This window comes from Manacus vitellinus, unplaced genomic scaffold, assembly GCF_001715985.3.
Source record: "Manacus vitellinus isolate BGI_N305 unplaced genomic scaffold, ASM171598v3 scaffold_0_pilon, whole genome shotgun sequence".
In the NCBI taxonomy this organism is placed as follows: Eukaryota; Metazoa; Chordata; class Aves; order Passeriformes; family Pipridae; genus Manacus; species Manacus vitellinus.
In genome coordinates, this window is record NW_021938789.1 from 22,006,995 (window position 1) to 22,024,476 (window position 17,482).

At 39.0% G+C, this 17,482-nt stretch overlaps 1 protein-coding gene across 1 annotated transcript in view; it reads left to right on the forward strand.

Annotated features, from left to right (window-relative positions):
• The window catches only part of KIT (KIT proto-oncogene, receptor tyrosine kinase), a 51,336-nt gene that overhangs the window by 23,227 nt on the left and 10,627 nt on the right, over positions 1-17,482 (forward strand). Inside the window, exons 4-13 of the mRNA XM_025895242.1 lie at positions 1,134-1,270; positions 3,931-4,090; positions 6,918-7,107; positions 7,791-7,906; positions 13,348-13,462; positions 14,654-14,847; positions 15,941-16,047; positions 16,140-16,266; positions 16,523-16,627; positions 16,715-16,825. Coding sequence (XP_025751027.1) covers positions 1,134-1,270; positions 3,931-4,090; positions 6,918-7,107; positions 7,791-7,906; positions 13,348-13,462; positions 14,654-14,847; positions 15,941-16,047; positions 16,140-16,266; positions 16,523-16,627; positions 16,715-16,825 — 1,362 coding nt within the window. The remainder of the gene's footprint in view (positions 1-1,133; positions 1,271-3,930; positions 4,091-6,917; positions 7,108-7,790; positions 7,907-13,347; positions 13,463-14,653; positions 14,848-15,940; positions 16,048-16,139; positions 16,267-16,522; positions 16,628-16,714; positions 16,826-17,482) is intronic.

Below are 17,482 nucleotides of genomic sequence, written 5' to 3' on the forward strand. Positions count from 1 at the left end.
ACAATGAGGGGCTTTATGGACTTAGGGCTTGTTTTTTTGGATGTCCATAGATATTTCTGACAGATGAGAACACAGAATGTCTTCTGCACCAGCTTCCTCCTGTCTCTTGGGTACTGCTGAATGCTGGTGTGCATTTTTGTGTGAGCCTTTATATCTGAAGAGAGCAACATGTTTCTTCTCTTCTGTAACCACTTACAGCAACATGAGGAAAACATTATTATTAAAGTACTAATACCTGAAAAGCCTGGTGTTTTCCTAAGTTTCGTACAATTTACCTAAGACAACTACAAAACCTGTGTCAGAGGCAGGAAAAGAGTCTGGATGACCTTATCTGATATATGTTACATTCACAGTTTGAAAGTGAGTCATCCTGTGTAAAAGCCCTAGTGGGAAGTTCACTGGAGTCTAATAAAAGAAAATTTGAAGAAAGGATGAAGAAAACAGAAAAACAAAGCATGAAGGGAACAGGGGAAGAGCTGAAGAGCTTTGTGGAAACAAGAAACACACAGTCCTCAGATATACTTCACTGTTGACAAAAGACACCCAGTAGCAGAACAGGGGTACAGCTAGACCACAGCTACTTGTAACCACCTACTCCTTGGGTGGCAAACTCTGAACCATCACCATAAGCAGAGGTTGTAGTGCTTTCAGAGGCAGGTGTGCAGAAGTCCTTGAGCTTTTCCTGTTCTTCCTAGGCTTTCCATCAGGAGCTTTTCAGGGACCTGTCAGACAGTACTTTCTGTCAGCTGTAATGTTTTGTAATTAAAATTTGCAGTTAGTGCTAGGCCACTGTTCTTGAGTGACTGATCCTTACCATGTTTTCGGTTCCGTAGTGCTACCTTTTAATCACTGTCATGGAGTGAATCATCTCATTGATGGTTCAGTATCGTTCAAGTTTCTTCATGCAAGTTACTATGCTCTAACAAATCCTATCTAACTTTTAAGTGTAGTTTGAAGGGAGGTTGAAGCAGAAATATGCTTGTTGTAAAGGAACAATTGTGTAATATGTTAGAAAAATTTGAATACATATCAGAGCCTTGATTTTATTGGAAAGTTAATGACTGTTGATTTTTATCCCCCCTTGGAAGCACTGGAACTAATGAAAAATAATATGCTTCTAAATTGTTTTCCAGTTCACAAAACTCTTCCTGTCATCACCTTATCAAAAAGCTATGAGCTTCTCAAAGAAGGGGAAGAATTTGAAGTTACATGCATAATCACGGATGTGGATAGCAGCGTACAAGCTAGTTGGATTTCTCACAAAAGTGGGGTAAGTTCCTTTAATTCTATCATGTATACTTCAGCACAGTTCACAGACCCTCTGCAGACATTCACATTTGTCTTGGCTACTTGATGCTGTGTCAGTTTGGATTTGTTGCATTTACAAAGATCCAGCATCCCACAGACTGATGAGGGAGCAACAACAGTCCTGTGCCCATGAGGACAGCTGGGAGGAAAAGCATCTGCACAGGCTTCTCTTCCCAAAGAGAAATTAAAATTAGGCTCTTCAATGTGAATTTTAGGTGACCTCTATTGGGCCTCCTAAATATGGAAGCATGGAGTGCCTACACATCACATTGCAATCAATGGGAGCTGCAAATATCAGCACATGGACTGCAAATTACGTATTCTAGTTGTTATCATTAACAGTAAAATACCTGCTAATTAGCATGGGGTTGTGTGTGACAGGAATAGTAGTAAGCATTCACAGGAATGATTAATTCATTTGAATTACATGGTGTGCCTCACTAACTGGAAAAGTTCTGAAAAATGAACCAGTGAATGGGCTTCTGTCTGCCAGAGATAGATGAGGTTACTGACTGTCATCACCAGATTAAATTATTGACAGTCTAGGTGCTCCAGGAGAGTTAGTTACCAGCAGCACAACAATTCTGCAGAAGAGGAGCAGAGAGATCCCCTTCTGGGGTAAGCCAGCATGCTGCCAGCTCTGTCTTTGAAATGAGCAGCAGGCACTGGGGTGTTTTTGAGAATGCTTCTAGGTCTTCTGGGTATACCCTGAAATTTAAATAAATTAAAAACCCTTGTGAAGACCTTTCAGTAACTCCCACCAGCTAATTGGCTGGTCGTTTACTGCTAATGGTAGTGAGCAGAATACGTAATTCTCAGTCCATGTGTATGGAAGAAAAGACTTATGTGATATTTGGATAAATCCCATTGCCTTGGGCACATAATGAACAGGAGTCCCATTCCCAAGGGCTGGGAATGCCATGCTTAGCTAATCCACCAGCTTTGGCAAAGCTGTTCTTGCTAAGTGCTCTCTGCTCCAGAAATCCCAGCTCACAGCTCTGAAGGTTGAGAAGCTCTAAGTGACATGAAGTCGGCATGGGACATGCAGATCCATTTTTGGTCCTGTGCCAAGGTCAGCTGCAAGCCTTTCATCTGAGAACTTAATTTCTTCTCTCATTCCCTTCCCTTTGCTTTGTTATATGTGATGAAATTGAGGCCTTCCCTTCAGTTTTTGTGCTTTATCATTTTTCGCTTTATGAGTAAAAGCTACAAGGAAAGTATTTTTGACCAAATAAGTTTGACCTTTCTGCCTTTTCTAGTAAATAGCAGGAGATGCTGTCTTTTAAATACTGACTATCAAATTAATTTTGTATTGAGAGAGTACACATAAATTTCATATTTAAGTAGATTCAGAATTACATTTTGTCCTGAATAGATGAGAGGAAAAAAAAACGCTTCTTCTGTGTATGACTGAAGTTATTGCCACTTTTGAAAATTAGTAGAATTGTTATAAACAAGCACATCCATACTACATAAACGTCTCTTGTGATTATTATAGCTCAGGAGGAATCAAAATTGCATTGAGAAACTTTAATTTGTCTAGAAGCTCTTGGAGGCTCCAAGAATTGAAATAATTCAATTGGAAAATCATAACAAGTCCAGGTCTGCATTTGGATTAATCAGTGTAAATTTTATCAGTCTTTCCAACCATACCAAACATTCTCACAGAAACTAAAGTCAACACATCAAAGTATTAATTTTTTCTATGCGTATTCATAGGGTCATGTTATACTTAAGAGAATGAAGTTTCCAATTGCATTTAAGAGTAGTAAGTATATATTGCTAAGGACCAAGTGTCAGAGTGGGTACCAGAGGAAGGATGCTGTGTAAAGCTTGCTGCCAGCAGGGCTCTGCAGCATGCCTGCAATCAGAAGATGCTGTGGCCTTGGGACATAGGACAACACAGTTTAAAATGAAGCCCCAGGACCTTAAATTCTCTTATGTAATTCACAGAATTACATAATCATTTTAACTATTTGAGCAGTCAGTGAACTTCAGGCACCACTTAAGTGGTGAACCACACTTCAGAGTTGCAATAACTTCATATAAGAACTGCACTTTCTGAGCATTAGAAAAATCAGCACCCAGTGGTCACGTTGCATTAAGTCCTACAGCTAGAAGCACTGGTAGTGTAAATAAAACCTTCTGTTGGTTCCTCGCCTTCATCAATATTGGAAATGTATCCAGAATAAGCTGGGCCTGACCTTGGGCACAACACCCTTGTCATCACGCAATGGAAACATTTGAAGAAGTTAGAGTTTTAGTTTCTTGGCTTGGGCTGGTCTCCCCCCCTTTGGCTTTCTTGAGGCAGGTGAGCACAGCCCCACACTCACCCCACCCCACGTTCTGGCCTTACAGGGGAGCTTGAGGAGAAAAAAAAAAAGAACAATAAGAGGAGGGGATAGGACTTAGGAGAGAGAACATTATCTCCCAAAGGCAGCTGATCACACACTTGTTTTGCACGGAGAGATTCTAGTGACAGGTTTGTCATGCTGGCTTATTATTCCAGTTTAAAGTTATGAATATTAATATAGCAAAGTTATAATTACTTCTATTTTTAATTTATCTAGGAAAGATGATGCATACACAGTGTTTTAGTTGTTAATTGTTTTTTACCGACAGATTGTTACAAGCAAAAGCAGAAATTTGGGTGATTATGGATACGAAAGGAAATTAACATTGAACATCCGTTCAGTGGGAGTTAATGATTCTGGAGAATTCATATGCCAAGCAGAAAACCCTTTCGGAAAAACCAATGCCACAGTAACCTTGAAAGCACTAGGTAAATGCTTCTTGTAGAAATCTTAACATTTCTAAGAGCAGGAGATGAAGAGTGGGAACAATAGGGAGTCTTCCCTCCCTTCTTTCTCCTTTTCCCCAAACCTCAGTGAGTAAAGTTGCTTTTCTTAAAAGGTTATTGCTGACTGGTACCATATGGGATGGCTCAGGAAGTGTTGTGGTGTGTATGACTACTTTGATTTCTGTAACCCTTTGCATGTTATTGGAAAGTGATGTTAGAACAACCACCCAACAGTGTTTCCATCTCTCTGGTTTGTCTCATCCTTCCTGGTTTAATTTAAAATTTAATCCAGTTTTGACAAAACAAGTGATTTACTTTTGCCTAGTGCTGTCCCTGTGCCTGAGTAATTTGGCAGCACAAGCACAAGACACGTCTTTAATACCTGCCTTCCAAGGATGGGAAATTTCACTGACAGTGTGTCAATGTTTTTACGTAAAAGCTATATTTGTACCTCTGTTTAAAATGATGCTTTGAGGAACATCGTGATGTGCACAGACGGCATGAAATTGTTCCAGAGGTCACCCCCCTATTAAACCCACTATCCATCACATCTACATGTTTTGGATCATGACCTTAAACAGTGAGAAAACTCCCTTCCTCCTCTTGTTTAATAACAGGTGCATTTGGAGTCTGCTATATATTAACTTGGATGACACACAGTGCCTTTTGAATTTTAAAGCTGCTCATTTGATAAATTAAGTACAATTAAGGACATCTTGGTATGTTAATGGTATCATTCTGGTCTGTGTAATTGGCTACAACTGTTTCAGTTCCGTACCATTCAAAGGTGTAGTAACTGAGGGAAGTGTAGCCTTGGATCCTGTTTTTCTTTCAAATCCGTTTTTCTGTTTCACAGACACACACTCCTGCAACAATGCTTGTTTTGCTTTCCCTGGTAACATAAAGAAAACAGAAGTGTTTGACTTATGTGGGTCAGATCTTCAGCAAAGCCACAGAGGTTTTAAGTGCCCTTTACCTTGCTCTGCCGTTGGAGGGGGTAGGGCTCAGAACTACAGGGATGTTTTCCTCATTTTTTTACAGAAGAGACTACATTCATATGTAAAAGAGTGAAACAGTGTGAAGTATGAAAGAAAATCTTTTCCCCAAGGGAATCAATGTGAAAGCTTCTATTATAAGAAGAGGGAAGTTCTTGACTGCAGAAATTCTTAGTACTACTACGTATGCAAATGTGGCTTTAAAAAGGATTGACTTTGGAAAGTCTGGGGTTTAAAATAAAGGATGGTATTATAAAAAGTAGAAAAGAAAGTAGCAAGTTTTTATTTAGTAACTTTGTATTTAATAACAAAATGCCAGAGAAAAGGTGGAATCTTTTCTTTTTGAGATACTTTTCTCCCCCCACACTCTCAAATTTGACTTAAAATTTTTAAGCTCCAACTTCTGGATACCTTTCACCATTCATTCAGACTGATTATATTTACCTGAGCTGTGAAGCTCCCAGGGTCCTGGGAAGTGGTATATGGTGTGTACTGGAGAGATCCTGGGATTGCATCAAATCCTAAATCACTGTGGCTTTAACATTAGCCAAAAGATTTACAAGAAATAATGTGTATTTTTTGGTAAATTTCCTAATTACTTTTTCTAGCAGTTAATTTATCTAACTGTAGACAGTTACTAGAACTGCATTCCAGGGACCAATAGCATCATAATAAAGTTTTATGTGAAAGCTCTTGTGTCTGATTTTGAATGTAGGTTGCATAGAGGATCCTGTGTTTATACAGATAACAGAAAAAAGCTCTGCAAAGGAACTACAAATCTTCAGTTTCCAGATTTGAAACATTTTTCTCTTTTCTAGTGAAGGAGACATTTTAGAGCATACCTGCCTACTGTGAATTTACTTCATCCTTTCTTCTCCAAAGCACCTGTCAAGTGCTCTGGCAGCTCCATATGCTTTCACCAAGCCCCACTGGCTCTGCTTTTCCTGAGCTCGGGTGCCCAGCTGGCCCCAGCATTTTGATTACTAAAGAGTGGGAAGAAGCAGGGATCTGAGATTGATTTTAGGTCTAAATTCAAGCTCTCAGTAAATGTGTTTCCTTTTAATTGCAATCTGCCCATCAAACTGATAATTCCCTTATGAATTTGTGTAATAGGACGGAAAAATTTGTCTTTTCAAAGTAAATCCTGAAGCTGATGACTTTATTAATGAAATTAAAACTGCTACAGCAAGGATGTTGTTAGACATGATATTTTGGAACGGAACTGCACAATGGTACATGGTATCTGCCAAATAAAAGATTAAGACCCAGCAGCAGATGTACAGAAATGCCTTAGTTTAAGACGATTGGTATCCAGGCCTATGGACTTAGCACATTTTTCTCTAATTACAGCTTTGAATAGCTTCATTTGTAATGTTGTTCTTAATTACACTTGACAAAGAACATTAAAAACTTTAGTATATTGTCATAAATGATTTTATCTTGCTTTTTTCTTAGTTCTTTTTTACCAGACAGTTAGCAACTCTGATTTTTGGAAAAATATAAATACTTGAGTAGAATCAAACATGTCCTGGCATTTTTCCAAAAGCAAATAGAGGATATTTGTCAGCAGAAGATGGAATTATGGATGTTAAGGCACTAAGGCTGCTTTAAGTCCTGTGTCTCACTGCTACATATATAGCTATTGGCCTTGGTTTTGGCAGGTGAGGGTTCAAGTTCTGCTTTGCAGATAAGGTTTTCTGTTACACAGTTGGATATTTGATCACTGATCTTGAAGTACTCTAAGCATGGTTAGAGTATTGTCAATCTTCTAAATGGCCTTGAAATTGTTTTTCTTCTCCTCTTATGACCATCAGCTAAAGGATTTGTCCGTTTGTTTGCAACAATGAATACCACAGTAGATATAAATGCAGGACAAAATGGAAACTTAACAGTTGAATATGACGCATATCCAAAACCGAAGGAAGAAGTCTGGATGTTCATGAATGAAACATTACAGAATTCCTCAGACCATAATGTCAAGTTCAGGAGCGTGGGTAATAACAGGTAATACGCATGACTGTAAGTGCTATTGATTTCACTTTGGAACAGCAAACTAGAGTCTGTTCTGGAAAGAGGAAAGTGGAGATGGTGAGAAAATTGTTACTATAGAAGATCTTTTAGTACATGTGGCTTGCCACAGTAACTGGTGCAAAGACTGCTAACCTCGATGTGGAATAGCACGGAGCTAACCACACCATCTGAGGACCAACATGCTGTATGCTCACGACTCACCTACATTCCTGTCCAATGAGCAACAGTGAGAATTTAGAGTTGTTTGTGTGCAGAAACTCCCTCTGCTGCTTCAGCAGACCCAAGTGCTCTAGATAAAAGCTTATACTTTTATTTCTACTGTGCACTGTTCTTCCCTGATCCCTGGTCCTCCAAAAATCCAGTGAAGCACCTAGCACATGTGGTCTAGATTGTAAATATGGTTCCCTCCTCAGTGAGAAGAGGAATAGGTGGTGGTGCCTGCATGAGGTCTGAGGTGCTGAGCTATCACCAGGCACACATCTGGATGTTGGAAGTCACAAAACTTGTGGGTATTAGAAGTGCAAGGGCTGTTGTAATGCATGATGAGAGTGTTTGCATGGACTGTGTCTGCAGAAAATGACACGCTATTAATTCCCTCCTCAGCTTCCGTGCAGCAAGCTGTGTGCCTTAGTAATGCTTAATTTTTTTCTTTACAGTTATACAAGTGAACTTCACCTTACACGATTAAAAGGAACAGAAGGAGGCATTTACACATTTTTTGTGTCCAATTCTGATGCCAGCTCCTCTGTAACATTTAATGTCTATGTGAAAAGTAAGTAAAATGAACAGTCTGAAATATTTCATTATCACAATCATTGTATTTTATACAGCATAATATATGCACAAGATGTCACAGCGTGGTTCAGCATATGAGAGGCTTTCTGAAGTGAAGCACATGCTGGAAAACTAAATGTCAAGATATAAAAGTGCAGAGTATTTACACAAATCCGTGTAGTATCCAGCGTGACCTTACATTCTAGCAAACATATTCCAGAGATTACCAGAGAGCAGCTAGGTAGTTTATACAGAAAAAAAAACAGCTGTAGCACCTGGAAACATGATCTCAAAAATAAGTATGTAACATAAACCTTTTATAATTTGAGGTGGAGCAGGATATACAGGCATTATAATTTGCGTTTTTGTCAACCAAGTAAAGATATTAATTGTTCTTAATTTGTTTGACTTGAATTTGAATGCTTGTCAGGGGAATTACTAACATTTAAATGCCTTTTGGCATCTAAATACTTCTGTATAATAATATAAATTACCATTGCTTTAGAGAAATCTGCATAGCTTTACAAATATGTGTGCTGTCATCTTTGGGATGTGCTTATTAAGAAAGAGCATTGGCTTCAGTTCCAAATAGCATTCTTCAAGACAAAAGCTAAACTTCAAAAGTAAATCAAGGAAACCTTCAGAAAACCCTGTCCTTAGCAGAAGCATCCACTTAGAGCATTTCATGCTCTCAGCAAACAGATATTGGCAGCTGCTAAAGGCTAGGCTTAAGGAAAATTAAACCAAGAGGGGACTGCAGGCAAACTGGAGAAACTAGGGCGAGGTAGGCAATGATGCCTTTGAGCCCAGCAGGAGGAACTGTATAGAAAGTAAATGAATGTGCTGTAAATGCAGTTTTGTGTTGCTGCTATGCTTTAGCAGCAGTGTGTCCTTTTCCAGGCATAGCTTTATGAAGAGGACTATCAAGACTTCCACAAATGCATCAAGTCCTATATATTAATTTCCGAATTCTTCTCATTTGTCACTGAAGATCAACATTTGTAGCATCTCTATGCAGTGACATAGTTCGGGTCAGAAATGTCACTTGAGCTCCTTTCAGAACATGGCATTTCTTCTTTCATTTCTGAATGTTGTCATTTCTATTGTACCTTTTCTGTTTCCTAGCTGTGATTTCTGAGATGAGGGCACTGGTGACCTCAGATGTCTTTTGTCTCAGTGCATGAGTGTGGGTTACAGTCATAAGGGATAATTCTAGTATTTAACAGATTAATGGAGCAAATTGTTGAGCCAGAAGTTTAATTTCTGTGAAGGAATGGGAGAAATTCCAGATTACCTGTGGAACTGTTAGTTCACATGAAGTTGGATAGTGTTTTCCAACTCACAATGTCATACATGTACTTGGAGCGAGAGGCTGTTCATGGTTCTCCCAGCTCTCCCAGGCTCTGCAGGCTGCTTGGACATAGTCTGGGCACAAGAACTCAAAAAACCTAGCCAAAAATAACCTAAAAAATCCAGTTTTGTCATCATCAGGTGTCAGTTCTCAATGCAGATCTCCATGTTGCTGCTTTTGAGGTATGCGCTACTTGATAAAAGCTGAAAATCCCTGTAAATCATGGTTAGAAAACCAGACTAGGAAGAAGATGGTGAAGCAAGATGGACAAGGCAAGAGGGAGCATAGACAGTTTAGTTCTTCTGAATGGCTTGTCTGTACAACCAGCAAGTCTGTTTCCTTCTTGCTTCAACTACTGGTCTTGTAAGTAGGAAGATCAGTCTTGGGATGCCCTGAGGACATTTAAGCAGTCCCATGGAGCACGTTACCATGTGCTGTGGCCCTGGGCGGACTGCAGCCATTGCTGAAGTAGATGGATTTGAGGCACTTGACTAAAAAAGAGTTTCTTTTGGCATTTTGACTAAGCTTCTGCAAACATTTTTTTCATCTTGAAAAGAAGAGATAAATAGATTGGTCTTTCTAGGGTTTTTTTTTTAACAAAAATAACCTGTTTTCACTGGCTTGTAAAATGCTCATCATTTAGGTATGAGAGACAAACTACATGACAACATACTCTATCATTTGACATAGCAGAGTAATTGCCAAAGGTAAGTTACATGTGGGTTGGTTGTATCCTGATCTTATGGTGCATCCTGACCTGGCATCGTTGTCAGGGATTTTGCATAAATTGCTTGGATGTAGATCGTGATGTTTACACGTCTGGCTTGGGCAAGTAATCAGCAGAAAGTAATCAAACAGGTAAAACAGGATACATAATCAGCAGAGAATGTCTTCGCATAAACAAAAGTTGATGCCAAAGCATTTGCTGAAAGACATGAAAAACCCAGTGCAGAAATACTTTGCTTGGATTTAAACATATTTAGCAATTGCATATGCTAGTCTGAAATAATACTAAATTGCTTTAAGAAATAGTATAGTAATTCATAGTAAATGTGACATAAAGTACGTAAGGAAGGAGCTCTGAAATTAGGAATCAAAAAGAAAATTACAGCTTGATATGCAGCATACTGTACTCAGTTACAATTAAGATATTGTAGAAATCTCCAGAGTGGCAAGGTATGGTGCATCTAGCAATTAGCGGAGGAACCTTCCAAGTAGTAACTGAGTTTAGTGCAAAATAATATCTGAGCTTAATTATAGTCAACAAAATATTATCTACGCAGTTGGGGCTCATGCTGCAAAGAGAAAACTGGTCATGCTATTATAGATCACACAAAGCCAAGTTCAGCTGTTTTCCTCTTGTTGAACTAAGCAGTGAAAAAATGAGGAGTCACCATGATATTGTAAAAAGATTTGTTCCAATCCAGAAATTGTAGATCCAGAAGAAAAGCACTCTCTCTTTGTGTGGGCTGACTGACAATACCTATTAAGTGTTGCTTTTTAGACATTCACTTTGTTAAGAATGAAGAAAGGGAAATTGACAATAAAAAGAAATTAAATGCAAAATTCATGATACAGTACATTGAATTAAAATACCAGTGACCTCTTATAAATTATCTTTGTTACATTTAGGGTCATTTAATCAATAGAATCAATAAAAGCTGAAAAGCAACTAATAAACTTAGTAAAATTAGAAGTTTAAGACTTTTAATGACCAATTACAGAAGCAATATGCATATATGCTGAGTGATGTAATGGAGGGTTAAGTATTTAAAGGGTTAAAGCCAAAACAATAAGCAAAGTCTAGTCATTAAGAGTCTGTCTGACAGCAGGGGTAATAAGGCAGTGAAAGTCATAAAATCTAGCACAGTAAAATCCCTTTTAAAAAGAAGATGCTTGGTGACAGCTTGGCATCTGTTTGCAAAAGCTAGTCGATCTTTGCTCCAGCATCCCCTGGAGCACCTACATTGGTGGTTGAGGAAGATGCTCTGGCTGCCAGAACGAGGTGCAGGTGCTGAGACACATATGTGGCCTGAGCCGGCAAAGGCACAGCCTGGAGGACAGCAGTAGCAGCCGTCTCAGTCCTCTTGGGTACTGGATTAGGGGGCTCTTTGCTGCCTCAAGTGAAATGCATCCCTTAATTTCTTTGAGCCAGGGAAGCTTGGGAGCCCTCAGTGCTGGTGGAGAGAGGCTGATCATGCTAATTGCCACATCAAAGTGCTTCACCAGGTGCATGACAGGTAGAACTGCTCTTAGGTCAGCTGTTCTCAGAGGCTGCTGCAGCTCAGCTTCCCATACCACCAAGGCTGGACCACTCTGCCTGGGCTTTTGGAGGCATTAACTCTGCACAGCCTCTTGTTTCCCTCCATTGCTGCAGGATAAGTCCACATGAGATTGTGGCCATGTGGACAGGCTTTTATTGCACTAGGTTTTTACAGTGGAAAGAGCCTGACTAATACGGGCATTTTTGTTTCCCTCACTCAAAGTCAGAAGATGTTAGATGCAGACCAACTCTCGCACAATATTTTTACCAGGGCTTAATGCTCACACTCCTCTTATATTTGACTTGTCATGTCTCTCATTTCTTGAGTTATGTTGTGCTATAATGTTGCCTAAAACATAGCATATGCGTAAGCAAATAGCACATGGGTAATAGTTTAGCTAATTACAATTTCACAATCCAGCCATTTTGATTGGAGTTTCAGAAATGTGAATTACATGTATTCTGTGAGCACTGAGGCTGGATGAGATGCTGTGTGCTCTCAGAAAATTTCTCACCAAATGAATAATGCTGAAAATCAATCTCAACATTTTACGACAATGTTTTGTTCTTGGTGGTTTGCATAAAACACATGTGGATCTAGAAATGAAAGAACATTTGGTTCCTGTAACAAGTCACAAGGAGATGGTATGTGATTGAGAATATACGTGTGTTTTATTGCTTTTAATTTAATCAGTGAGTAGAATATTCATTAAAAATGAACACCATACAGTCTTTGTACATAGATTTTTCCTGAAATAAATCTGTGTTTTCCCACTGCAGTCTATAGAGTTTCACTACTTTATAGAATTAGAAGTTCATCTTACATTTCTATAAAGCTGTATTAGCTGATAATGGACTCTTAACTTGTACCTATCAGGTTAGCAGCATCATTGCTTATAGTTTTTTTCATTAGCTTCTGTTTGGGTGATTTTGCAAGGAAGCTAAGGTAGTTATGGGAAATAAAACCTCTAATTCAAGTTTCACCAGGAAAAACATCTTGCTCTATTGATGGTGCCCTTGGCTGAAGCCTGTGACATTGGATTAATGACTCTGAAGTCCACCTGACTGCTCTGGTTTCCTCCTGTACTTGAAACAGCAGCTCCTGAACCAACTGCAGGAATAAGTCCTGTTCAGGATGTGGCAGAAGGCATCGGCTGAATGGATTGCTTTCTAAACTGCCAGAGCAATCACAAATTCTCATTTAGAAAGCTGATACATTCTGCCAAATATTAGTTTCCTCTACATGCAGTGTTTCAGAGAATCAGGCAGTTGGGCATTTCATTAGCAATATCTTAGAGGATGTCTGTCCTCTGTGGGATGGGGTCTGCACTGGTTGCCATGCTCTGTAGTTCCTTTTCTGGCTGCGGTGGTAATATTTAATACACAGGGCAGATGTAAGAGGGATGTGGTTTGACAGATTTAGTACAATTATAACGGTGGAGAAACTGTCCTTTTTTACAGGCGGGTAAAGTCATGCTGTGCAGAAACGGGAACTGCACTGTTGTTCCAAGCACACAATTCTTTGGGTTGTTTAATCTCTGAGCTTTGCTGGTTTAGGATCTTTCATCAAACCAAATACTCAGGGGAGATAAAGTATTCTTCTGACATCCAGCCAAAACATTCAGTGTAAGAGCTAATATTTTCACAAATGTTCAGCTTTTGTAGGACACTGGTTCAGGCCTGGACATCCTTGAGCATGAGGAGCTCTTACTCACCTGGGCGATTCCATGGATGATGATGCACACAGGCTGCTGGGGTGAAGAGCAAATGGTAGTGCAAATTCTGTGTTCTCCTAATGGATGACTCTTGTTTTTGTTTATTGCAGCAAAACCAGAAATTCTCACTCTGGATATACTTGGCAATGGTGTTCTTCAGTGCGTAGCAGCTGGATTCCCAGCCCCTACCATATACTGGTATTTTAGCCCAGGAACTGAGCAGAGGTGAGTTAAGTAAACAGGAGTCTCCAAAGGTGCAACACACTCAATTTCTAATTAAAAATTAGGAACATAAAATGACTTGGTAATAGTTATGTTCAAACGTTGCATCACTGTTTTCATCATTCTTTGTATCACATTGTTTGCAATGGTTTGTGAGAAGGCAGGGATACATTTCATTTTCCTCCTTTCCATTCTGTCCTTGAAAGGAGAATAACCAACACTTTCTGCTGCATAAAAGGCAAACTTTCTGCTGCAAGCTAGCTATGGTTTGTATCAGTTTGGCCTCAAATGACACATGTTCTCTATGCAATTTCACTGAATGCCAGTCATGGAATCACTTGTGAATAAGGTTGTTATAATTTGTTTTATCGTGTAATGAAGTAATTTTTCAAGACATAATGTAATTAGATTTCCATTCACATGAAACATATGACAAGTATACAAGTCCAGAGTTGTTATGAATAAAACCTGATATTTAGTCATTGCATTTTTAAAAAGATTGTAGAGTTTCACTGTGAAGTGAGCATTTGTGAAGCAAGTTTTAAGGTTCTGGTTTACTTCCACCATAGCTGTAGGTCTCATACTAGCAAGTCATGGGTCTCCCTCCTACCTGTGTAATTTGTTTTATGTCTGAAATAATTGTTATTTCATTAATTGTTTTAAACAGTACCCTTTTAAAAATCTTAAATGTGTGCTCATGTATCAATGTGTGCTTCATTTATCAATACATGATATATGAAGGAGAAGCAGCATCTTAAAAGAAAAGAGCTGGCTAATTTTTGACTGCATATAAGCTTGATGGTGTTTTATGTACATCATGGACTTTTTTTTTTTTCTGTAATAAGATGATGCTTGGGGAAAGTTTTCAGGAATAGGTAATAGACCATAACTGCTTGAAGCTGAAGTTGGAGGTGCAGGTTGAATGGTATAAAACCCATAGTGAAGTTTCAGACCTATAGGTATTTCTAACCAAAAGCAAATGCAAAGACATCATGGTCTCCAGCTGGGTCAGGCTGGGTTTATGTATCAATTTCTCCCACTGCAATAAAGACAGTGTGACATCATGAGTAGGCTGTTTGGAGGATAAGAGCTTCAGATGAATCCCTTTTTAGAGCAGTGTTGTTTAGTTACCTGTTGGTCTGGCATTCCAGATAGCAATCCATGGCAGGTAACTGTCAGTATTGTTTCTCCCAGGTGTTTTGATTCACCGACAATATCTCCCATGCTTATCAAAAGTGGTTACACAAATTCATCAGTGCCATCATTTGAACGAATCCGGGTTGAAAGCACAATTAACACCAGCATGTTCAGGAGCACCGGCACTGTGTGCTGCGAGGCCTCCAGCAATGGGGACAGGAGCTCTGCTTTCTTCAACTTTGCTATTAAAGGTAATGACTGGAGTGATTGAGACCATAAAACAAGGGTGTCCTGCAGCTCTTTCTGTAAAAGGATTTTAAGTGGTTTACCTTTACCATAAGAAAGTTGACGGTACTGTGGCCGAGTGTATGATAGCACACTATGTTACATGCTCTGGCTGTCAAAACATTGCTTTAATTTTTCAATTAATATTGTGGTACCATCCTTTTATGGCTCCAGATCTGCAGTGCAGTAGGTAGCTGGTTTTATTCTGTCTGTGCAACACAGGGGCAAACCACATACAGCATTACCCTGTCTTTCCTTCTCTCTCTCCCTTTTCTTGTCATTGTCTGTTTTGACTATTTAGGCCATCACTTTTTTTTTTTTTTCAAGGAAAGATTGCATTTTATTTTAGGTTTTTACAATGTCTCGGGAAAATGCAGTCCCAAACTTACCTGGAGCTCAAGGGTCCTGCTGTTGTAAAAGAAGTAACAACAACATACTGCAAAAAGGCTTATGAGTTTTTTTAGCAGTATTTGTGGGTTTGTGGGGGAAAGCACTCGAACCTAGATGATTTGAAATGTGTGTGTAAAACTGTACTCTTCTTTGTGAAACCAAATGTTCTGCTTCGTTTTTACTCTCTTACACCCAGATACAACATACAAACAAAAACGCCAGATTTGGGGCAGATGGGTTGTACTGGAATGGTATTCCTTCGCTACTCGGCACAACCTCTACTTGTAAAGACTGTGCTGTAGAAATTACACTTGCGGGGGAGGGCGCAGGGGAAGAGAAGAAATGAGGACTTCAGAAAAAAAACTTCTCTCTTTAACTTAATTTGACTGAGATCATGCAGACCCCTTGCATTAACTGATCTTGGTGTCACACCTCCTGAATTGATGAAGCTGAGACTCCCAAGGCATCAGACTGGATGGTTTCTGTGCCAACTCCGTCTCCCACAGCTCATTCAGAAAAGACATTCTGATATACCTGAAACACATCTGGGAAAGTCAAAACCCTAAACTGTGTTTCACAAAAAAGAACTAAGGAAAGGTTTTCACCTGTATCTTTTTAATATAGTTTTTCTTGTTCAGTATTTAAGCAGAATTTTGTGTTTCTTTCCAGAGAAAATCCGTACCCATACCCTTTTTACCCCTTTACTAACTGCATTTGGAGTCGCTGCAGGACTGATGTGTATCATAGTCATGATCCTGGTGTATGTATATTTGCAGGTAAATTCTGAAGCCCTTCTACCTGAGTTAGAAAAGTGTGTGAGCTGCCTGTGGAGGCTTCTGTAGTGACAGCCAATCTCTTTCTTTTCCAGAAACCCAAGTACGAAGTTCAGTGGAAAGTTGTTGAGGAAATAAATGGAAACAACTATGTTTACATAGACCCAACACAACTTCCTTACGATCACAAGTGGGAATTTCCAAGAAACCGTTTGAGTTTTGGTTAGTTTAGGTTTATTTAACTTCATCTGCAAGGTGAAATCTTCAGGTCTCATAGGAGACTTTGGTCAAACACAGCAGGGTTTTGTCAAAAAGATGTTGTGCAATAATGCAGATAGTGATAATTGCTCATTCTTACCTTGGGACAAAAAGCAAGCAGGCGCGTCTGCAATAGCTTCTTTATATCAAAAAATAAAATGTCGAGCCTTCAGGAGGAAGTACTCCAAGTCATTACAGAGTATTTTGTTTGCTTTATTAGGTAAAACCCTTGGTGCTGGAGCTTTTGGAAAAGTTGTTGAAGCCACTGCTTATGGTTTATTTAAATCTGATGCTGCTATGACAGTAGCAGTAAAGATGTTGAAAAGTAAGTTACTGTAGTATACTCACCAATTTTTTCTCTCTTCTATCTGGTCGGTGTGTTATGTACTGAACATTGTGCTTTGCCTTGCAGCAAGTGCCCATTTAACAGAAAGAGAAGCCTTGATGTCAGAGCTTAAAGTGCTGAGTTACCTTGGAAACCACATTAATATTGTGAATCTACTTGGAGCTTGCACTATTGGAGGTGGGGTTATCAACACATTATTGATTATTTCTGTTCCTTTTTTATTGCCTGGAGGATGAACCTTGTGAAGAAGAATCCAAGGTGCTGCTATAAGTGTAGAAATCTTAAATACATTCCATGCTTAGACAGGTTGCAGATCATCATGACTATCACCTGTAATTTAGTGAATCCAGATTTTAGCTTCATCCTAAAACCAGTAGTAAGAGCGCTGTAGTTGCAGCTAAACAAGAAGGTTGCTTTTATTCTCTTTCATATGAACCATTGTGTGCTTTCTTCTTGAGATATGACAAAGTGTACAGTATAAATTTTTTCTCTCACATGCTCTTTCTCATTAGTGAGAACTGGTGTCTTGTTGGTATCCAAGCTGAAGTCAACAGGCCTCTCTTGTATAGTCTTCCAGTCTTCTGTTTAATCTGCAAATGTGTCTGCTAAGGCACCACTAAAGTTACAAATTCTAAGCAGCAGAAAGTTGAGAAAAATAATTTTCCGAATAAAATATTGCACAACAATGTTTCACGTTTGGTTTCATACATAATAAAAGCTAGAAAACATCTGAAGTGTTAATACAGAATGATAGAGACCTGTACTTTTAATAGCTGTGCATTTTAATATGAAAGATGGTGTTGCTTCTTATTCAAATATATGTTCTTTAAGTTT